At 36.8% G+C, this 20,065-nt stretch overlaps 1 protein-coding gene across 5 annotated transcripts in view; it reads right to left on the bottom strand.

Annotated features, from left to right (window-relative positions):
- Positions 1 to 20,065, bottom strand: part of pfkpa (phosphofructokinase, platelet a) — a 37,867-nt gene that overhangs the window by 11,442 nt on the left and 6,360 nt on the right. For 3 of the 5 annotated variants that reach the window (XM_067378646.1, XM_067378647.1, XM_067378651.1), the window contains exons 4-15: positions 17,174 to 17,363; positions 16,731 to 16,896; positions 16,552 to 16,596; positions 16,282 to 16,390; positions 12,899 to 12,994; positions 10,803 to 10,895; positions 10,170 to 10,295; positions 9,787 to 9,851; positions 7,374 to 7,443; positions 5,918 to 6,064; positions 575 to 645; positions 370 to 457 (exon numbers count right to left, since the gene is read on the bottom strand). In XM_067378646.1, the coding sequence (XP_067234747.1) occupies positions 370 to 457; positions 575 to 645; positions 5,918 to 6,064; positions 7,374 to 7,443; positions 9,787 to 9,851; positions 10,170 to 10,295; positions 10,803 to 10,895; positions 12,899 to 12,994; positions 16,282 to 16,390; positions 16,552 to 16,596; positions 16,731 to 16,896; positions 17,174 to 17,363 (1,266 nt within the window). Of the gene's footprint in view, positions 1 to 369; positions 458 to 574; positions 646 to 5,917; positions 6,065 to 7,373; positions 7,444 to 9,786; positions 9,852 to 10,169; positions 10,296 to 10,802; positions 10,896 to 12,898; positions 12,995 to 15,655; positions 15,752 to 16,281; positions 16,391 to 16,551; positions 16,597 to 16,730; positions 16,897 to 17,173; positions 17,364 to 20,065 lie in introns of all 5 variants that reach the window. The other 2 variants (XM_067378648.1, XM_067378650.1) reach the window with 1 other exon arrangement.

Raw genomic sequence — 20,065 nt, forward strand, 5'->3', positions numbered from 1 at the left:
AGGTTATTAATCAGTCTTTAATGGCATCATTTGTCTTCTCAGCTGTGTGAATGTTATATTCCAACAGCTGGAAGATAACCAGTGCCTGCTAAGAAGGTGATTATCACCTCATTATTGATGCTTTTGGATGCTCATTATGAAAAGAACAGGAGCACAGGAAGTTGAGTAAGCTTTAGGTGATGCTACATAGGAAAACATGATGGAGAGGGCGGGCAAGTTAAAAAAACCTTAGTCAGAGACTTTTTAAATTGAGAATTAAGTTTTATAAAACTAAATGTACAGTCATTAAAGTGTAAAAAAAGAAAAAAGAAAAAATATATATATATATATATATATCAAAATGACTAAAGCCCGGGCTGGAAAACATACCTCAAATCCTCCGATCACTAACAACGCATTGATGTTATACTTCCGCATCTGTTCTGCAATTTTTTCAATGTGCTTTGCAGGAAGCGTTCTGCAAATTTGAGAACATTGTAGAGAAGCACTAAGCATAACACAGTACATTACATTCAAAATCAGCTGCATTACTGAAATCTGCAGGCAATATAAACTTTGTATATGGGGTAAATACCGTTTAGTTCCCAGGAGGGATCCACCCTGGCCCGTCCATCCACCTACATCTGCCCATTTGATCTCTTTTATCTGAAAAAAGAGAGCGGAGTGGATCAAAAATGTGTTGGGCCAACGTTTTCATATAAGGGTGCTTTAAAAATGCGAATTAGCAGCTTAGTTATCTACATGGGTAGCTATCCTCTAAGGGGTTGTTTACACCATCCTACTTTCAACTAAAAACAGAAAACTTTTTATGAGTTTTGGACATTTATTTACACGACAACAGTGTTTTGATTGCCTGAAAATGCAATTGCATGACAACGGGTTTCAAAGTGCAAGTTTTTGAAAATGATACCATTATCGTTTAAGTGTAAACTACCTATGCATATGCATATTACATGTTTAGTCTAAGGGCCCTATCAGACACCCGTAGCAATGTGACGCCAGGCGCAACGCAAGTGTTTTTTGCTAGTTTCAGCCCGACGCAGTTATCATTTTCACGTCCAACGCCATGTTGTTTAACACTCTGAGGTCAAAAATCCTCAGACCCCTGAGGGTTAACTCTCTGGAGTCTGAGGCTGATTTGGGGCTTGGAGAAGTTTTGACATACCCTGACATTTGTGCTCTTTTCAGTTGTTCATAAACATATAAATGACAAAAGTGTCATTACACTGTATTCAGCACAAACTAGGCTACAATAATATGTGAGGAACATGTATGTACATTAGGGGTGTAACGGTTCACAAAATTCACGGTTCGGTTCGATACGATACGATACGATACGATACGATACACTGGTGTCAAGGTTCGGTTCGGTACGTTTTATCACAACTATGCAGTGTTTTCAGCCACATAACGTTCTTTAACGTTCATTCTTTCAAGATTTCAGACATTTATATACGCATAAGCACCATTAAAACAATATATTTAGAGTTTATAAAATGCACACTGATGTCAGACATCAGTGGAAGGAGCAATAATAATCCATTCATATACAATTTGCCGATATTTATTCATATCAGACACACATAATGGGCCTAAGTAACTATAAAGTTTACTCTATTATTCTTCCAGTTCACCAGCCACTTACTTGCATATATTTCGGGAGAAAATGATGAATTCACCTGCTGTAAATCCGACTGACAGAACTCTGTGAACTGCAGTGCAAACTAAGATGGCGGCGCCCATCTCGCGTTATAGATTAAGATAAAGATCATTTATAAAGGCTTTTAAACGACAAAACACACTCACTTACACATATTTGAGGATCGGAATATCAGATAGTTGATAACATGGTAAGCAAGTTTGTGAATATTTTAAATAAACAAGGAAAAACAAAATAATAGCGATCCATCTGTCATACAGTGTTGTTGCTGCGCTCAGCGCTAGTGACACGCAAGACGCGTCGCTATGGAAACATTAAAGGCAAACGTTCTAAAATAATGGTTGCATTAAAAAAAAACTCACTCTGGGGGGAGAGTTGGAATATTTTAAACTCACGCTCGAAAGAGATAAAACAAAAACAGCTCCTTATAAAAAAATGAAAATGTTATATAGCTTATAGGGAATCCAAAGTTCACCCAAACACCAGACCTGTTGGTTATTTGGATGATCTTCTATTTCTGGTCTGTTAAACCTTTACAGTCTATGTGTTAAACACATTAGCCATTTTGCAAAGAGCCTTCAGCGCGTACTTCAGTGAGCGAGCGCCTGCCTGAGTAGCCACATGTAAATCAAAGGCTCCAGACGCTCCAGACGCCCCAGACGCGTTCGGTTTGAACGCAGCATAAAACGTATAAGTTGGTGTTTTTTTTTCTTCGGGGGTGTCAGGGGCGTTGCCTGTTACGTCGTTTGGGTCATTGGGCTACCTTGTTAAACGCATAACATTATATTTCACAAACTTTTTTATTTTACAAATGTAATTAATTAGTCCAACGAACCGTTCGGTACATAATGCGTACCGCGTACCGAACCGAAAGCCTCGTACCGAACGGTTCGATACGAATACGCATATCGTTACACCCCTAATGTACATGTTTGTATTTTTGAAGGAATAATGTTTATGCGTGCTTATTGAAAAAACAAAAAAGCTTAAGTCACTGAAATAAGGCCAAAAAAAGTATATTAAATCTGTGTTCACAAGACTTCTGGGTAAGTTTTTGCTTCAGAATTATGTAAAAATTATGCTGCCTACTCCTTCATATAAAACAATATATTGATTTAGTTTTTGTAAGACACTTTTTGTCAAGAAACACAGTATGCGTGGAGGCGTGAATCATCATGAATAATGGGTCATTTACACCTGAGAAGACAAAAGAATCACATAATAATGACCTGAAATGACTTGCATATTAATGAGGCCTTTCAGTCAGGTAGGCTGTGAAAAAACCCTCTGTAATAATTTTATTACAATTTAAAATAATGGTATTCTATTATATTCTTTAAAATATAATGTATTTCTGTGATGCAAAGTGTCTGAACAATTACGTTACCTCTATGGCATTTCATATAGGCTTTTAGCTTAAAAGCATGCACATTTGGAGAAATATTGATGGATTCTTATATATTTATGTCAATTTTCTATACTGAGAAGTAATATTTATTGTCATCACTATGAGTGCTGGATACTGTGTTTTCAATTCATACTTGCAGCCGGAGGGCGCTCTCTGTACAACTTTAGGCCACAAATTCATATAAAGAAGAAAAGGAACTAGGAACTCACGGCATGTCTTCTCGAGATCGCTAACCATGGCTTTAACATCCAAATAAACACTTTTCAAGACAATAAATACACGATTGAGACGATGTATACATGTATTGCCTCTGAATTAGCGTCTGAATAGCGCTGGCTCCGTGGGCGTGGCCGCATTAGCGGGTAATGAGCTGAATCTCGGACTTCTGACATGGCTCTCTTTTCATACAGATTACATAAACACAAAATGTTTGTTTTCGATTTGACTTGCACGATTTAAAACCTGACATTTCAACGTTTCTTTAGACATAAATGTCTTTTTTTTTGTCATTAGTATTCATAAGTTACAGTTCATTATCTGAGAACTATCAGATTGGACTTCATTCAGAGGCAGACGAGAGATCAAGTCTGGACAATGGACATGTTAGTTTACAAAAAGCACAACATTGTGTTTTTACTCTGAGTGTACACAAATAAAAGAAGACATTCTATAGTTTCAATAGATATATTGCTTATGTCTCTATGGCAAGAAATGACGGAGTATTTTAAGTCTGTTTTGCTGCAATGTGAAAAAAATCCTGCAAAACGCACCGGCGCGTTTTTCGGACCTCAGGGAGTTAAATAGCAAATATACTTGCGCCCATTTGTTCGCCCATGGGTGTGCTGGTCTGAAAACGAGGTGTGTTCAGGTGCATTGTTGGCGTGTTGCTATTTTGAGGCAACTGAAAACGACAGTGCCAATGACCGACTGAAACCTGGTCTAAAGTCAATGGCGCAGTATATTTTTTTGTTCAAATAAAAAATGCCATAATGTACATGTCATAATGCATAGTCATTGCATGCATCAGAACTACCTATTTGCAGTAATGACAAATTAAATTGGCTAATTATTTGACCAATCATGGCAATAAACACATGTATTTAAACTGACTCGTCAGGTTGAGGGTGTCTAATTTCTGCTATATAAATATTAATCCGCCATGGCACGAGCCACCTAGATTTTAAAAGGGAAAGGGAAATATAATTTATTTTTTTAATGTAGTTTTTCAAATGGAAATGCAAATGGGTTAAATGTGACCACCACTTATGTGCTTTCTAAATTCACTGGTTTATTGGATTAGACTGGCTGAAGAGATCATAATGGAGATCAGCCATGGATGAGACTTCTCTTAGTCAAAAATAACTTGTTCATGTTTCAGGGCTGTGCAGAAAATAAGAATTCAAAATCGTTAGAAGTTGTTAAAAGAATATCAATTTTGAAGCTATTGATAATAACACATTTGATGAGGCACTGCTTACTCTACCCGAGTTTGTAATCCTCCTTACGTTTGTTCAACAAGACGATTAGTGGATCATGTCTTAATCTTCACCAGAGCCCAGCTCATGTAATGTAATTAATTGCTCGGTGTTTATCTCGATTCCTCCAACAGCTCTCGGCATACGGCTAATGGGATTACACATCGCCCCCTATCAGTACAGCGTGGTACTACAGTGGTAAATTGGTTTATGTTAATCCTGTCGTACGTCAGAGCAAAGAGCAGCAGTGCAGGGCTAGAGGTGGCAACGCTGCTGTTTTCAACACCTACTTGGGTTAAACGTCTTAATGTGTTGAGTACTTCTTGCTCTTAATGCAATTACTGAAGCAGTACATTTAGCATAACTGGATGTTGACAGTGTTTGTGTTCACATTTGTATATGTGGCCTGTAAAAAGGATGCTTTTAATTTAAACTTGATGTTAATATGTGGTAAATGTGCACACAACAAAACTTGTGTGCATGTGAAAATATGAATTAAATATGAATATACACTACCATCAAATGTTTGTGTTCGGTAACATTTGTTAAAGGATTAGTTTACTTCAGAATTAAAGTTTCCTGATAATTTACTCACCTCCATGTCATCCAAGATGTTTTATGTCTTTCTTTCTTCAATCAAAAAGAAATGATGGTTTTCTCCATATAGTGGATTTCACTGGGGTTCAACAGGTTAAAGGTCCAAATGTCAGTTTCAGTGCAGCTTCAAAGAGCTCTACATGATCCCAGACAAGGAATAAGACTCTTATCTAGCAAAACAATTGGTCATTTTCAATGACCATATATATATATATATATATATATATATATATATATATATATATATATATATATATATATATATATATATATATATATATATATATATATATATATATCCGCCGTGTTATTCTGTCATGTTTGGTCTGTCAAGGTAAAACAATGATGTCGGACGATTCTGAAGTTGGAGGAGAAAATGAGATGGAGTTTCTTTTCAACTGAAGAAAGAAAGATATAAAGTAGAGTATAAAGCTGAGTAAATTATCAGAAAATTTTCATTTTGAAGTGAACTAATCCTTTAATGTTTTTGAAAGAAGTCTCATATGAAATAAGTCTTTTATCCTCCATCCTACTATTTATCTTCTACTACATTTTATTATCTACATGTTCAATCAGGACTACACACAAAAAGACATGATATGCATTTTTGATTTAGCGTTATAAACGGTTTCCCCTTTGGGGTCCAAGTGGGACAAGATTTTGTTCATATGTAAAGCTTGTTTGTGGTTCTTGCGTTACGTCTCCCAGAATGTTTCTTGAATTTAAATCCTACTGGATGATTCTTAAAATTGGAATGTAAAATAAATAGTTATTTACCTGTCCCTTATGGAATCCTTCAAAACCGTCATTAACAGCAAACATTTTGTGTCCCTCGGAGATGCCCACTCTGACAGCAGAGCGCACGGCTGCGTTCATGCCCGCCGCGGGGGCGCCCACGTTCAACACAGCCACGTTAAAATTGCTCTGAATGGGGGATGAAGACATAACATCTCTTATTATGCTGACAAATATGTCAGTAAATTACATTTAGGTCATTTCTCGAGCATTTGCAAGTATGAGGCTTCAGCTATAGTATTGACTTATGTTCAGTTGTCTATAATAAATACAGCAAGAGTCCTGCTGGATATATGGTCTGACGTGAAAAGTAAACTAAAATGGCAGTATTCATTTATATAACTAGCAGAAATGTCTATTTTTTTATAGGCCTGGTACTTCTTGTTTATCATCATTTTTTTTACCACTCAATACCTATTAAGAATTTAACAATGTTTTCAACCAGCCGTTGGCATTCAGCAATCTGTTTTCCATTCCAATAGGCACAGGGTAATTTTTGTTAACTCACCACACAGCCCAGAGCAAGAGAGAATGATTATTGACTAAACACTTCTGGACAAGCAGCCCTTTGACTTTTCTGACTGTGATGCAGCAGCTTTTCCAAGACTCCTGTTCTTTGATCTACACCAGGCTTTTAGAAAAGCAACAGAAATCATACTATGCATCTCATCCAGGGGGTTGGGACTCACTAGAGGACGTCAGCAAAAATCCAAGGGGCCCCCAAAATAGCTTCAAATAGCTTCATATACCCATACCCATAGCTTCAAATGATTTAAAATATGACAAAACAATCTTTAAAGTAAGCTAAAACAGCTAAAAATCTTTTATTAACTGATTAACAACAGTGTGAAGTGGTGTGAAGGGTAACCAATCACAAAATAGGTCATTTGCATAAAGATGCACTAAAGGTACAGTAGCAAAAATAGCCTGTTGGTGTGAAATTGTCAAATTGTTGTTGCCACCATGATGCTAATGTGTCATGTATGGTTGTCAAGGGATTGCTATGTATTTCCTAGGGTGTTTGGGGAAATTGCCCAAAGTCAAAAGAGTCCATTTCAAAAACTCTATGATATTATGGTCTCTAAATATTACTTGCTTCCTTTAATATGAATCTTATCATTAACTATGTGAAAATTGTAATTCCCGATCACTACAAAAAGTGGGCCCTTTAAGGATATCGTGACATTGAGATAATAATAGCTGGGTAATAGAGTTAAAAATAACTATCCACAAGCAGAAATATTCACACAGGATGTGTGACAGGACTAATTAATTTTGGTTTCCTCAGGAAACATCTGCTAGGGGTGGAATTCTGTCTCACAGCATGTACTGAGGGTTGTGAAAGTCTGGTCCAACAGCATGCTGATGGCAGTCAACAGAGGTGTTTGAGATCACCAGGCTAAAACAAACAGTGTCCCTCTGAGGATGTGACACTCACGTGAGGAAGTTCAGACTCTGGTTTGCGGTGAGCCAGCAGTTTGTAAGTCTTCAGGTTGTTTTCAAAGCTCCTGCATTTACACACAAACATGTAAGTGTTATTCTATATTTAATAACATATGATATAGGAATGCACTGATATGGAAATTTTGTCTGATACCAATAACCGATAATTCTTTATATTTGGAAGCCAATAACCGATATATTGGCAATATATAGATATAAATATATTGATATACATTTTTCGAAGTCTGATTTAAAAAAAAACAAAAGGCAAACAAATACAGAGAGCAACTGTTTTTGTTTGTTTGTTTTGTTTTTTAACCCTTAACTGCAGAAAACAAGGAAACTGCAAGGAATATTTTCAATGAATATTTACTAAATGTAGACAACTTTGAACCAGTTAAAGTTTCCTTAACTTTTAAAATTAATTTAACATTCCTATGGCAAACTGTAATGCCAATCTCCTCTGTTTTTCAAGGCAAAATAACTCTCACATTTTAATAATTAGACCTAATTTTCTTATATATTTTTTTCGTATTTGTCATCCTAAAAATTAGTCACGCACAGAAGCCTCGCACACTGAGTCTGATGCATAATTAATCCATTGTGAAAAAATTTGTAAAATAATACAAAATGGAATCTTCAAGCAGTTTGGAAGATTTTGTTGTTCTCTCTTAAGTGAAAAAGAAAGAGGAAATATTGGGTCCATCCAATCCTGAGATTCTGAGATATATATAAATTATGCCCCAACCAGTGTTAATTTCGTTGACGAATAATTTTCGTCATAATTTTCGTCAACGACATTTTTTCACGGACAAAAACGAGACGATGACTAAATAAAAATGCGTTTTGAATGACTAAAACTATGACTAAAATCTACTCTAATTTTCGTCAACGAATAAAAACGAGACGAAAATGAAAGAGAGGGACGATTTGGGAAGATATCCAGTCAGGACTGCTGTCCTGTGTGGAAGATGCGCACATTTGAATTGTAATGTGCTGATCTAACCGCGGGAAACGCGGCGCTGTTGCGCGCTCTACAGGCTCGTGCAGCAGCACATCTGACTGCTGCGCAATTAATGAATAGCGCACATTTATGCCATCCGATTGCTTATAAGCTAATGTTGATGAATTATGACAATGTTTACTACACGATGTTTATATGGTAGCATGTTTTAGACGGTTGAAAGAATGCATATTTATCTCCCTCATGAGCAGCCTGCTACAGTGCAGACTGCAGACATTTCAGAATAAGAGTCACGGTGTATTTCGGGATGGTTTATAATTATTATTTTTTTCCTGGTCATTATTGTTATTTTGTTTAAACAATAAACTGTATTTAATTTATTTTCTGTTTAATTCATAGTAAACTACTGTATCTTCTGTCACAGGAAGGAAAGACTAAGAACATTATTTGACACATTATTCAATATATTTTACAAGTATTATAGTTATTAAAGTAGTTATTATAGTTAACTAAACCTAAAACCAAAGAAATCTTCATTACTTTAAATAAACATTAACTGAAATAAAAGATAAATATATAAAAATGTAAACTTATAAAAATGTAAACTTAATAGTTTCTAAGCTTTAGCTTAACCTGAGGTATTAAAATAAACAAAAAATAAAAAGTTATAGACATTTAAAAGCAAAAACTAAAAGACATAAACAAAAAATTACTAAAACTTTTAACTAAAATTACAATGAAAGCAGGAAAAACTAAAAATCAAATCTAATAATTTTTTTAAAATGAAATCTATAATAGTAGCCTACCTCAATGATAAGTGTGTCAATCCCTGAAAAGTACTGAATTTTGCTCTTTCACGTGTTTTTGCACTTGAACGATCAAAAACCGTCCGCTTTGGTGAGCAAAGTACAGTTGGGTGAACATAAACAGTTTGGGGAATATCAGATGTACCTATATCAGTGTATTGGATCTGTGGAAGCATTTTTATTGGAAATGCTTAATGCTTACAATTTAACTAAATTAGATTTTAGTCGACTAATTCTACTGTAGATTTAGTCGACTAAAATCTTATGATATTTAGTCGACTAAAACTAGACTAAAACTAAAACAATTTCCAATGACTAAAATATGACTAAAACTAAATGGCATTTTAGTCAAAAGACTATGACTAAAACTAAATCAAAATTTGCTGTCAAAATTAACACTGGCCCCAACTGTTTTCAACATTGACAATAATAAGAAATATTTCTTGACCACCAAAGCAGCATCATGGGACACTGAATATCAAAGATGGTGGTGATTCTCGGGGGATTTCAACCTCAAAATCTTACCGACCCCAAACTTTAGAATTGTAGTCTACATGCCACTCCTAGTCAAACTACAATCAAGCTACTAAAAGTAGTTATCAACACTACAAGATACAAACAAAATGTAGCAAAAGCACCTGCCACGTAGCCGTACAGCCTCTTCAAATCTTTTCTCATCCATGGCCTTCTGCACCTGCTGAGTCTACAAGACAAACAAAAGCACCTCCATTATAATGATTTTATGACATACGATTTGTTGGGTTGAAAAAAATCAAATTTTTGTTACTATAATGAAGTAATGTAAATCATCCTGTCCAGACATATTTTTTTATTAAATTAAATGTTCTTAAATATTTAACTATAAATAAATGCAATTAAATTCAGCTCATAGAGATGCAAATGCCAGAATGATTCATGAGTGCTGCAGTAATGCTATGTTCTGATTCCTCTGCTGAACTGCATGAGTGTGATCTTTATTATCAAAGCACTAAACCCAACATGGCATCTGTCCAAGCCTTACCATCTGCACACACTCCATGAGGGGCAGCCGCACAGACTGGTTCCCACACAGAGACACCACGCAGGCTGGCGTGTTTGCAGTGGTCTCAAGCAGCGCCAGAACCGCCTCCACACCCATTCGACTGGCCTGACAACAAACACAAAAAAAGCATTGCAATCTGTAGTGCTTTAGCCTGCTCTAATGCAATCTTCGCTTTATGCATAGAAATAGTTTCATATTCTATGTAAACAGAAAATGGCATTTTAAATCACCCTAGGGGTTTACATACTCTTCCCTGCACTGAGAATGCTTACACAATCTGTTCAATAAAGATATTCAAAAGGGAATACTGTTTGTGTGTTATTTATTTAAGCAGACTGTGTTTGTTGTTGCTTATTCAAGGACCAAGGGTTAATATACTTTTCCAAGCAACTGTAAGTGTTGTTTGTTAATCGACAGCATGCCACAGAAGATGTTCATAAACATAATGTTGAAAATACATGGACCACTTAGGAAAAACCTTGTCTTTCTGTTCCGGCATAACCCTTTTCTCAATTCCCCAGAGCACATGCAGCGTGTGGACATCAAATCTGTTTATGTACTTAATGTAAGCCCTCCCCAACCCTCCTGTTTTTATCCCAAAGACTTTCTCACCAGAATCCTGTCAAATGCTGAGGGGGTCCCTCCTCTCTGGACGTGGCCCAGGATGGTCACACGCGTGTCGAAGCCCAGACGCTGAACCACCAGCTGTGGGAGTAATAAAGAAGATTTAGACCTGAATTCTAGGAATCAAGGGAATTTAGAGGTTTTAGGTCATATTTTGTCAACAAAACTTCTTGTCCATCATGCACGATAACATTTAATTCCAAATAAAGCAAATGTCTATGAGCATTTTGAATTTTAAGAACAAAATGTCTCTGTAATGTTTTATTTATTTTTTTTTTAATCTCAGTAAAATATGAATTTGAAACCCAAAATTGAAATACGCCATTTACTAAGAACAAAAAAGGAGTTATTCATAGCATCAATGTTCAAGCTGCTCTTTTCCAAACAATTAAGTCAACTGTGACAACACCATTTAAAAAAACAATAAAAAGATTTACTTAGAAATTTACTTAAAGATTTACCAGCTTAAATTTTGGTCTGTTCCTAACACAAAGCTATTGTATGGTTTAAAGTCATATGGACCAATTTTATGAAACATTTGTTTGTTTTTTAGATGGCCCTTGGTCACAATCCACTTTCATTTATTTAAAGGGATAGTTCACCCAAAAATGACAATTCTGTCATCATTTAACCCTCAATTTAGTTCACCCTCAATTTTTTCCAAACCTGTATGAATTTCTTTCTATACTAGAATGAATGAACGAATGAATGAACGAATGAACGAATGAATGAATATATATATATATATATATATATATATATATATATATATATATATATATATATATATATATATATATATATATATATATATATATATATATATATATATATATATACACACACTATGGAAGTAAATGGGATCAACTGTTTGGTTACTGACATTCTTTAAAATAACTTCTTTTGTGTTCAGCAGAAGAAAGAAATTCATACAGGTTTGGAACAACTTGAGGGTGAGTAAATGATGACAGAATTGTCATTTTTGGGTGAACTATCCCTTTAAGAGAGCTGCGTTAACATTTAACACCTCCTTTGGCATTCTACTGAAAAAAAGAATGTCACATGAGACGTTAATGAGTACTTGATGCCAGAAATTAAATTTTTTGGTGAACTATTCCTTTATGTTTCGCTGAATTAAAATTGTATACAGTATAAAATTATTTAATGATAAACCTTAGTTCAAGCACAGAAGACACAAATCAATGATAATACTGCATGCATTCAGCAGAAAGATTCACAAGAAAGCTGCAACACACATGCAGAGATTGAGAAATTTAGCATTTTAGCATTTAGCATGCTAGTCAGTAAATTATAACCCATTTTTTAGTTGTTAGTGTTAGAGACTGTGCTAAACATTGTAAATAATTCAATTCCTATAGGACCTTTTTCAGGGTGAGGAAATGTACTTCCGTTCACTCTGAATAATCTGAACAAAGAAAACATAAATATTTCCACAAGCACGACTATAACTTGATTTTTACATTGACTGTCTGAAGAAAATGTAAAGAAGATCCTGTTAATTTCACATATTTCTAAGATATTTTGTGCCAGGATAAGGCTTGGGTTCCCACATATGTGCAGTACAATACCCCCAATGTCTCTATGATATTCTGGAAAGTTGGAAGTTATTTTTTGTTGCAAGTGTATCATTCATGTCAGTTGCACAAATAAAGTAGGACAAGATGTGCAATGAAGTTTAAAATTTAGGGATAGACGTTTTTAAAATTAAAGTATGAGCAATACTAATAGTGGCGCTTACCTAATGTTTCTTGCAACACAAAGTATTCTAAAAAAAAGAACAGGTAAGACTGAACTGTAGAGCACTGGAAATGTGCATGCTCCTGCTTCAGGTAGCTTTCAAAACACTTATGCACTGATGCCGTGCAGTAGTTAAGATATACAGTAAGTAGAGGATAGCCATAGCTGGTTATGTTCAGAGGTGACCACAAGTGCCTTACCAGAAAAGAGTGTGGGTGTGTTTAAGCAAACCACACAGGACAAAGCCAGAGAGGGAGGACATACAGAGCTCAGAGAGGTCAGGGATCAATGCAGGAGCTGGATCTCTATACACCTCATGTACTTACATTCTTTACATGTTCTGAGGTAATGGGCTGGTTGTTACGATCAATCGCACCTTCAGCTACTATTATGATATTCAGCCTTTTCATTCCTGCCCGTTTCTATGAGGGTAAGAGACACGTCACAAACTGATGACAAAAACAAAGCGAGAGATTCAAAAAGCTGGAATTCAGGCTGCAGAACTGGCTCATGAAGGAAATTGACACTTACTGGAACACCATTCCTAATGAAGCAACTTTTGTTTAAGAGCAAATTAATGACAACAAGATTACCTACCCAGATCTTCAACCTCTACACCACATGACCCAGTTAAGGTGCATTCTCCCTGACAGCAATTCAATTGTTCACCAAGTCACTGTACTTTTGGTTGAGGACTCCAAATAGCTGTACTGCTCTTCAAGGTCTTTAAGTCACTATATGGTTGGTCGGCAAGTTGTTGTTCTGTTGTTCAATGTCTACAAGTTGCTATATTGTTGTTCAATGTCCCAAAGTCGCTGTACTGTTGGTCAAGAAGTTTCTGTACTGTTGATCATGGCCACCACGTCACAAGTCCATATGCTGTTGGTTGGTTTTCAATTTGATGTATCTTTCTTCAAGTCCCCCAAGTGGCTTTTTGTTGGTCAGGGTCTGGAAATGTTGGCCAAATTGCTGTACATTTGGTTGATGTCGCCAGTGCCCTGTACTTTTGGTCAAGGACTCCAAGTGGCTGTACTGTTGTTCAAGGTATTTGAGTCACTCTATGGTTGGTTGGCAAGTTGCTGTACTGATGGTCAATGTCTACAATTCACTATACTGTTGTTCGAGGTCCTCAAATGACTATGCTGTTGGTCTTAAAGTCAATATATTGTTGGTCGGCAAGTTGATTTACTGTGAACTGAGGTCACCGAGTTTGTATACTGTTGGTCGAGGTTTCCAAGTTGCTATATTTTGTTTGAGGTCCCCACATGGCTGTATTTTATGGTTAAGGTCTGGAATTGTTCACAAAGTTGCTGTACTTTTGGTTGAGCTTGCCAATGCCCTGAACTGTTGGTTGAGGACTCCAAGTGGCTGTACTGTTGATCATGGCCACCAAGTCGCTATACTTTTGGTTAAGGTTGTCAAGTCACTGACTGTATCCTGTTGGCCGAGGTTTCCAATTTGATGTAACTTTGTTTGAGGTCCTCAAGTGGCTTTGTTGTTGGTCAAGGTCTGGAACTGTTTGCCAAGTTGCTGTACATTTCTTTGAGGTTACCAATGTTGGTTGAGGACTCCAAGTGGCTGCACAGTTGTTCAAGGTCTTTAAGTCACTATATGGTTGGTCGGCAATTTGATGTACTGTTGGTCAATGTCTACAATTCGCTATATTGTTGTCTGATGCCCCAAAATGGCTGTGTGTTTGGTCAAGGTCTTAAAGTCGCTATACTGTTGTTCGAGGTCCTCAAATGGCTATGCTGTTGGTCAAAGTATTAAAGTCAATATACTGTTGGTCAGCAAGTTGCTGTACTGTTGGTCAATGTCTGCAATTCACTATATTGTTGTTCGAGGTCCTCAAATGGCTATGCGTTGCTGTTGACTGCAGCAGTAAGTTGCTGTACTGTGGATCGAGGTCACCAAGACACTGTCCATACATTGTTGGTCAAGGTTTCAAAGTTGCTATACTTTTGTTCGAGGTCCAAACAAGCCTGTGTTGTTGAGGTTGCCAATGCCCTGAACTGTTGGTTGAGGACTCCAAGTGGCTGTACTGTTGATCAAGGTCTTTAAGTAACTATAAGGATGGAGTTGCAGTATAGCTGGTAAATGTCTACAATTCGCTATATTGTTGTCTGATGTCCCAAAGTGGCTGTGCTGTTGGTCAAGGCCTTAAAGTAACTATACTGTTGATCGAGAAAAAAAGTAGCTATACTGTTGATCGAGAAGTTGCTGTACTGTTGATCATGGTCACCAAGTACTGTTGGTTGAGATCTTCAAGTGGATGTCCATATAATGTGGGTTGATATAATGTTGGTCGAGGTCACCAAGTTGCTGTACTTTTGGTCAATGTCTACAAGTAGCTATATTGTTGTTTGATGTCTGTGTTGTTGGTCAAGGCCTTAAAGTAACTACTTTTTTGGTCTGAAAAGTCCCTTTATTGTTGATCATGGTCACCAAGTCGCTATACTTTTTGTTGGTCAAGGTTTCCAAGTCTCTATACCAGGGATGGCCAACGTCAGTCCTGGAGATCCACAGTCCTGCAGTTTTTCTCCAACCCTAATCAAACACACCTAAACAAGCTAATCGAGGTCATAAGGGTTACTAGAAAGCTACAGGCAGGTGAGATTTTATCAAGGTTGAAACAAAACTCTGTAGCTCTCCAGACCCGGCGTTGGCCACACTTGCTCTATACTGTTGCTCGCAGACTTCACGGGGCTAATGTTGTTAGTCAAGGTCTTAAAGTTAATATACTGTTGATCGGCAAGTTGCTGTACTGTCAATTGAGGTCACCAAGTCACTGGTCATATACTGTTGGTGTACTGTTGATTGAAGTCGCTGTACCTTTGGTAAAAGTTTCCAAGTCACTGTACTTTTGGTCAAGGCCAGCAAGACTAGTGGACTGCTTTTTCAACTGCTTTACGCAAATTGCTGTCAGTGTGAAATCCCTTGTACACAGTGTGGAATGTAGTAGAATTTGTAGCATGTTTTTGCAGCAAATCTTTGCACCTTTGAGTTTTATTAGAGATGGGCAACTCCAGTTCTAGAGGATTCCAGATTTTTGCTCTCTCCCTTTGAAAACATTCAGTACTCACATCCTTGACTATACTAGAAGTAATAGCTTTTCCATGTCTGTCAATGGCTCCTTCAGCGACTATGATAATGTTCAACCTTGAACCTCTGGATCGAGTCTGGGGCGGTGAACACATTTGTTCCACAAAAACATAGGCATGTTACATAAAGAATATGCTCAAATAAACAATACATTTTGGGGCTAGTGGAAAAATGATTAATTTTACACAGATGACTCTGGTATAAACACCATTTAATCTGTAAATGTGTACGTATAACCAATGTTGTAGAGTAGTGATTTGCTAACTTATTATTGTTTTCAAGTAGTGTGTCTGTTTACTTAACTGAGCAAGCTGCGTCTCTAACAAGTAGTGATGTAAAGCTATAAATTCCAGTGAACATTCTACTTTATCATAAGTGAAGCTTAACTGTAGTTAATCTAATTTACTTAATAAGCTACCGTTTTAGAGTCACTTCCCCAACACTGTGTACAACCACAAGCATACTTTAAAGGTTTTGACAATTTCCCAGGTAAAAAATCTAGTAAGAATTAATAAATGAATGAAAATGTGAGCACTTATAACATAAGAAGTATATCAAGTGTGTGCTGCATGTAGATTAAGTGAGAAGTGATGTATTTTTGTTTTACCGCAGAGAGTTTTTCACACATTTTCTCTTCCCAGCCATCCTCAGGGGGCATTTCAGGAATCAACACCCAGTCAGCTCCACATGCCAGGGCACTCACCAATGCTAGATAGCTTCATACACAAGTGCATACAGATATATCGAATACAGTGTCTGATTTGACAGTAGACAGCATTATTTCACTATCAAGCACAAAAAATATGTCATTAATATGTAATATGTTTTTGGCCAAATCCAGAGCAAAATAGCTGGTGATAATATGTAATAACCTTACCCACAATGCCTGCCCATCACCTCCAGCACGAATGTCCTCTGGTGACTGCAATCCACAAAAAAAATGATTAGCCAATAAATGGGAATTATTCAAAAATAGGCATATTATTTCACAAAAAAACATCTGGTACATCTGGTAACTTGTGAAATGTTCTGCTTTGTTATGGACTGTTGCAGTACCTCTGAGCTGTAGTCATGATTGCATCCACCACCTCGATGATTCTGTGAAGGGCTGAGTCTGTTCCTATTGTCATGTCGGTGCCACAGAAGTCATTGTCAATAGAGCCCACCATGCCCACAATGTGAAGAGCTGAGTATTTCTGAGACGCCTCCTCATCAATCAGACCTACAATAATAATAAAAAAAAAAAACAGCAACAAAATGCAATGTAAAAGCTTAGATGATCAAATTCTCTATCAGATCTCTATCTGCTCTGTTTGATCTTTATTTTTTGGCTAATTTAAGCCTAATTGAATTCATAAAAAGTTCTTGACTGATATTTTCTAAATTAAAATCAATTCAAGTAAAGGTTTTAAACAGCTAAAATGCTTTCTATGTAAATTTGTATGTAAAACTAACAACCTCAATAAACAATTTTTTTACTATGTGTCTGCAGATCATACCTTGCTGGACCAGCTCTGCCAGCAGGCCACTCCACTCCTCTCTGAAGAGATTGGCCCCAGTCAAGCTGCCGTCTCCTCCAATCACACACAGGTTGGTGATGCCCCTCTGCACCAGGTTATGAGCCGCCTTCAGACGACCCTCGTGCGAGCGGAAATCTTTGCATCGTGCGCTGCCGATAACAGTGCCGCCCTGAAAAACAATCACACAAAATCTTAACCCCTGTAAACATGCGAATGAAAAGGTATTGGCTCTAGGGGTGTGCCGGTTTCAGAATTGGTGATGACGGTTATGACGTGAGTCAAATGTGACGGTTCATAACATAACCGTCTTTTGGGGGGTATTAGTTTGAATAAACGAGCAGACACTGATTAGCTACTTGCTCTACGTTTATTTAAAATTAACAGCAAAACAACTAGCAGTGAATGTGCTTTCCATTAAATGAATCACACACTGAACAAATCCTTAACAAAAAAAAACAAAAAAAAACAAAAAAAAGACTTTGCAATGAACGTGCTTTGTTTTAAATAAATCACACACAGTAAACAAAACCTTTTAAAAAAGTAGGCTACTTAAATTCTATAAGAGCATAAAAACGAATGAGAAGCCTAGGCCTAAATTACAAATAATACCTTAATTAAACTAACTAAATAAAGGAATGACATTTTAATTTCCTAATCTTTTCGACTTCCAAGTTCCATGACAGGAACACCAACATGTTCACTTTACTCGGTTTTAGTGACGATCTGACAGGGGTAGCTATGTTCCCTGCAGTGCTAAAAACTCGCTCTGATGCTGTGCTTGTAGCACAAATACACATGTATTTACGTGCAAATTTTGCTAAGAGCGGATAGCGTGTTTCATTGTCTCGCCACCATGCTAGTGGATCTGCCGTAGAGTCAATTGGTTGTTCTTGGAGATAGCGGGTTAACTGCGTGTCAGTGCGCGCTCTGATCGGTAAAGGGGCAGAGATTTCAGACCTCCGTTTATTAAGGAGATCTCCAAGATTTCTCTTCTTGGGAGGGGGTGGTGCACAGACCTCTCCCGAATCATCTCCAGCAGCAGCAGCCTCCGAAGCACCACTTTTACCTTTCTTCACAAAGTTTTAATTTGAGCCGGAACATGTTCCGTCACCTCCGACGTTGGATCCGGAACATTTTTTATTGGATCCGGCACCTCAGTCCTATGTCACTATGGGAAATTAATCGCCTAAATTTAAAAAATTGAATTAATATTTGTGTAGTGTTAAATGTTGTTATCGATAGATATACGCAGATGGGGTATTATTTCATCCGCAACCACATCACAAAACTCATCATCCGCGTCAACGTTTTTTGAGCAAATTTCAACGCCGCACCCGCCCGCCATCCGCTGATTGTTTTGCGGTCTATGGACGATGCAATGCTTTGCTGATGCGAGCCGCAAAAAAAGTCCTTGTCTGTTCTGTTGCAGCAAAGATATTTAATGCTAATGTATGAGGCATAGGCCTACACTGAGTTTCATTTACGATGAGATGCGCTCTAGTTCACAGTGCAGTGCAAGTGAACGTGGCGCGCTGGCGCTTCCATGTCACGGTTATCATTGTCTGCTATACTTGCTTTTTATTTATTAAAATACATGCAATTGGTTGATGAAACATTTATTAAAATTAAGATAAAATTTGTACAAAACGAAATTTGTTTTTAAGAAAGGTTTTCTACAAAGCAAAATTTAATGAAGTGGTAAATATCATGTCTGACGATTTACAAAACTTCATTAAGTGGTAAAAACCATGTCTCCCGATATATTGCGCATCTTATGATCCTATCTAAAAAATTAAAATAATTTTTGATAAAAAAATGTTTGTAAAAAATATTTTAATGACACGGTTTTGGCGGTTGTAGAGTTCTAATGACGGTGTTCAACTATAACCGCAGGTCTCACGTTTATTTGGTGTTTGCTGAATGGTCAGAGCACATTGTGACATTTAAATGCATAAATTTCTGATCACGATAGCAGGGTCTCTGCTGGGTTTTAAAATCAAATTTAAGGTTTTTAAGACTTTTTTTAAGACTTATAAAATTAATAATATGGGTAATGTAGGGCAATGTCTATGTTAACATACTAAATCGTAAAATGACTGTAAATATGACGATTTTAATAATGCAAATTCAAATAATACTAGTTTTAACAAAGCCAAAAACTTTTATAGAATGATAAACCTCACATTTGAGTCTTTAAACTGTTTTTTTTTTTTTTAAGAAAATGGATCAAAATCAACATTTCAGGCATGAAACTCTAGAGGGCGCAGGCTGATTCCATACAATCTTCAAGCAATCACATCATTACTGCCTGACACAAGCTGACTGGACTCTGCTGATCCTGCAGCCAATGAGATTGCTTGCTCAACATTTAAACTGGTTCATTGTTTGGTGTAAGCTAGTCCTGCGGTGCGCTATCAGAGTTCCTCTGAAACCCTCCACCTCCCCCAGCTCCACCTGCCTAAATCTGCTATGGGATTTATATATGCCTATTTATGCAGCAGCAGCTTATCTTACATGCTCACAGCAGCATGTCTGTGTATCTATTAGCAGTTGCAAGTCCATACATACAGCAGCAATAATCAACAGCAGCATAGCAGATCTAGTCCACCAAGAACAAATATATTAGCATTGCCATAATCAAGAACATGCTAAAATTATTCCGAGAGTTGTCATGATTGAAATGATCATATGTATATTCATTTAAAAATGTATGATTATATATGTGATACTATAATTTATATATATGCCTTATGCACATTAACTTTTTTCCAACGTCTGCATAAAAATATGGGCTGATTTTCATGTTGGTCTGAACTAAAACAGCAGACAGGCTAAATGAAAATGTAAATCCACTCTCTGACAGTAGGTGGT

The sequence above is a fragment of the Chanodichthys erythropterus genome, chromosome 23, assembly GCF_024489055.1.
Source record: "Chanodichthys erythropterus isolate Z2021 chromosome 23, ASM2448905v1, whole genome shotgun sequence".
In the NCBI taxonomy this organism is placed as follows: Eukaryota; Metazoa; Chordata; class Actinopteri; order Cypriniformes; family Xenocyprididae; genus Chanodichthys; species Chanodichthys erythropterus.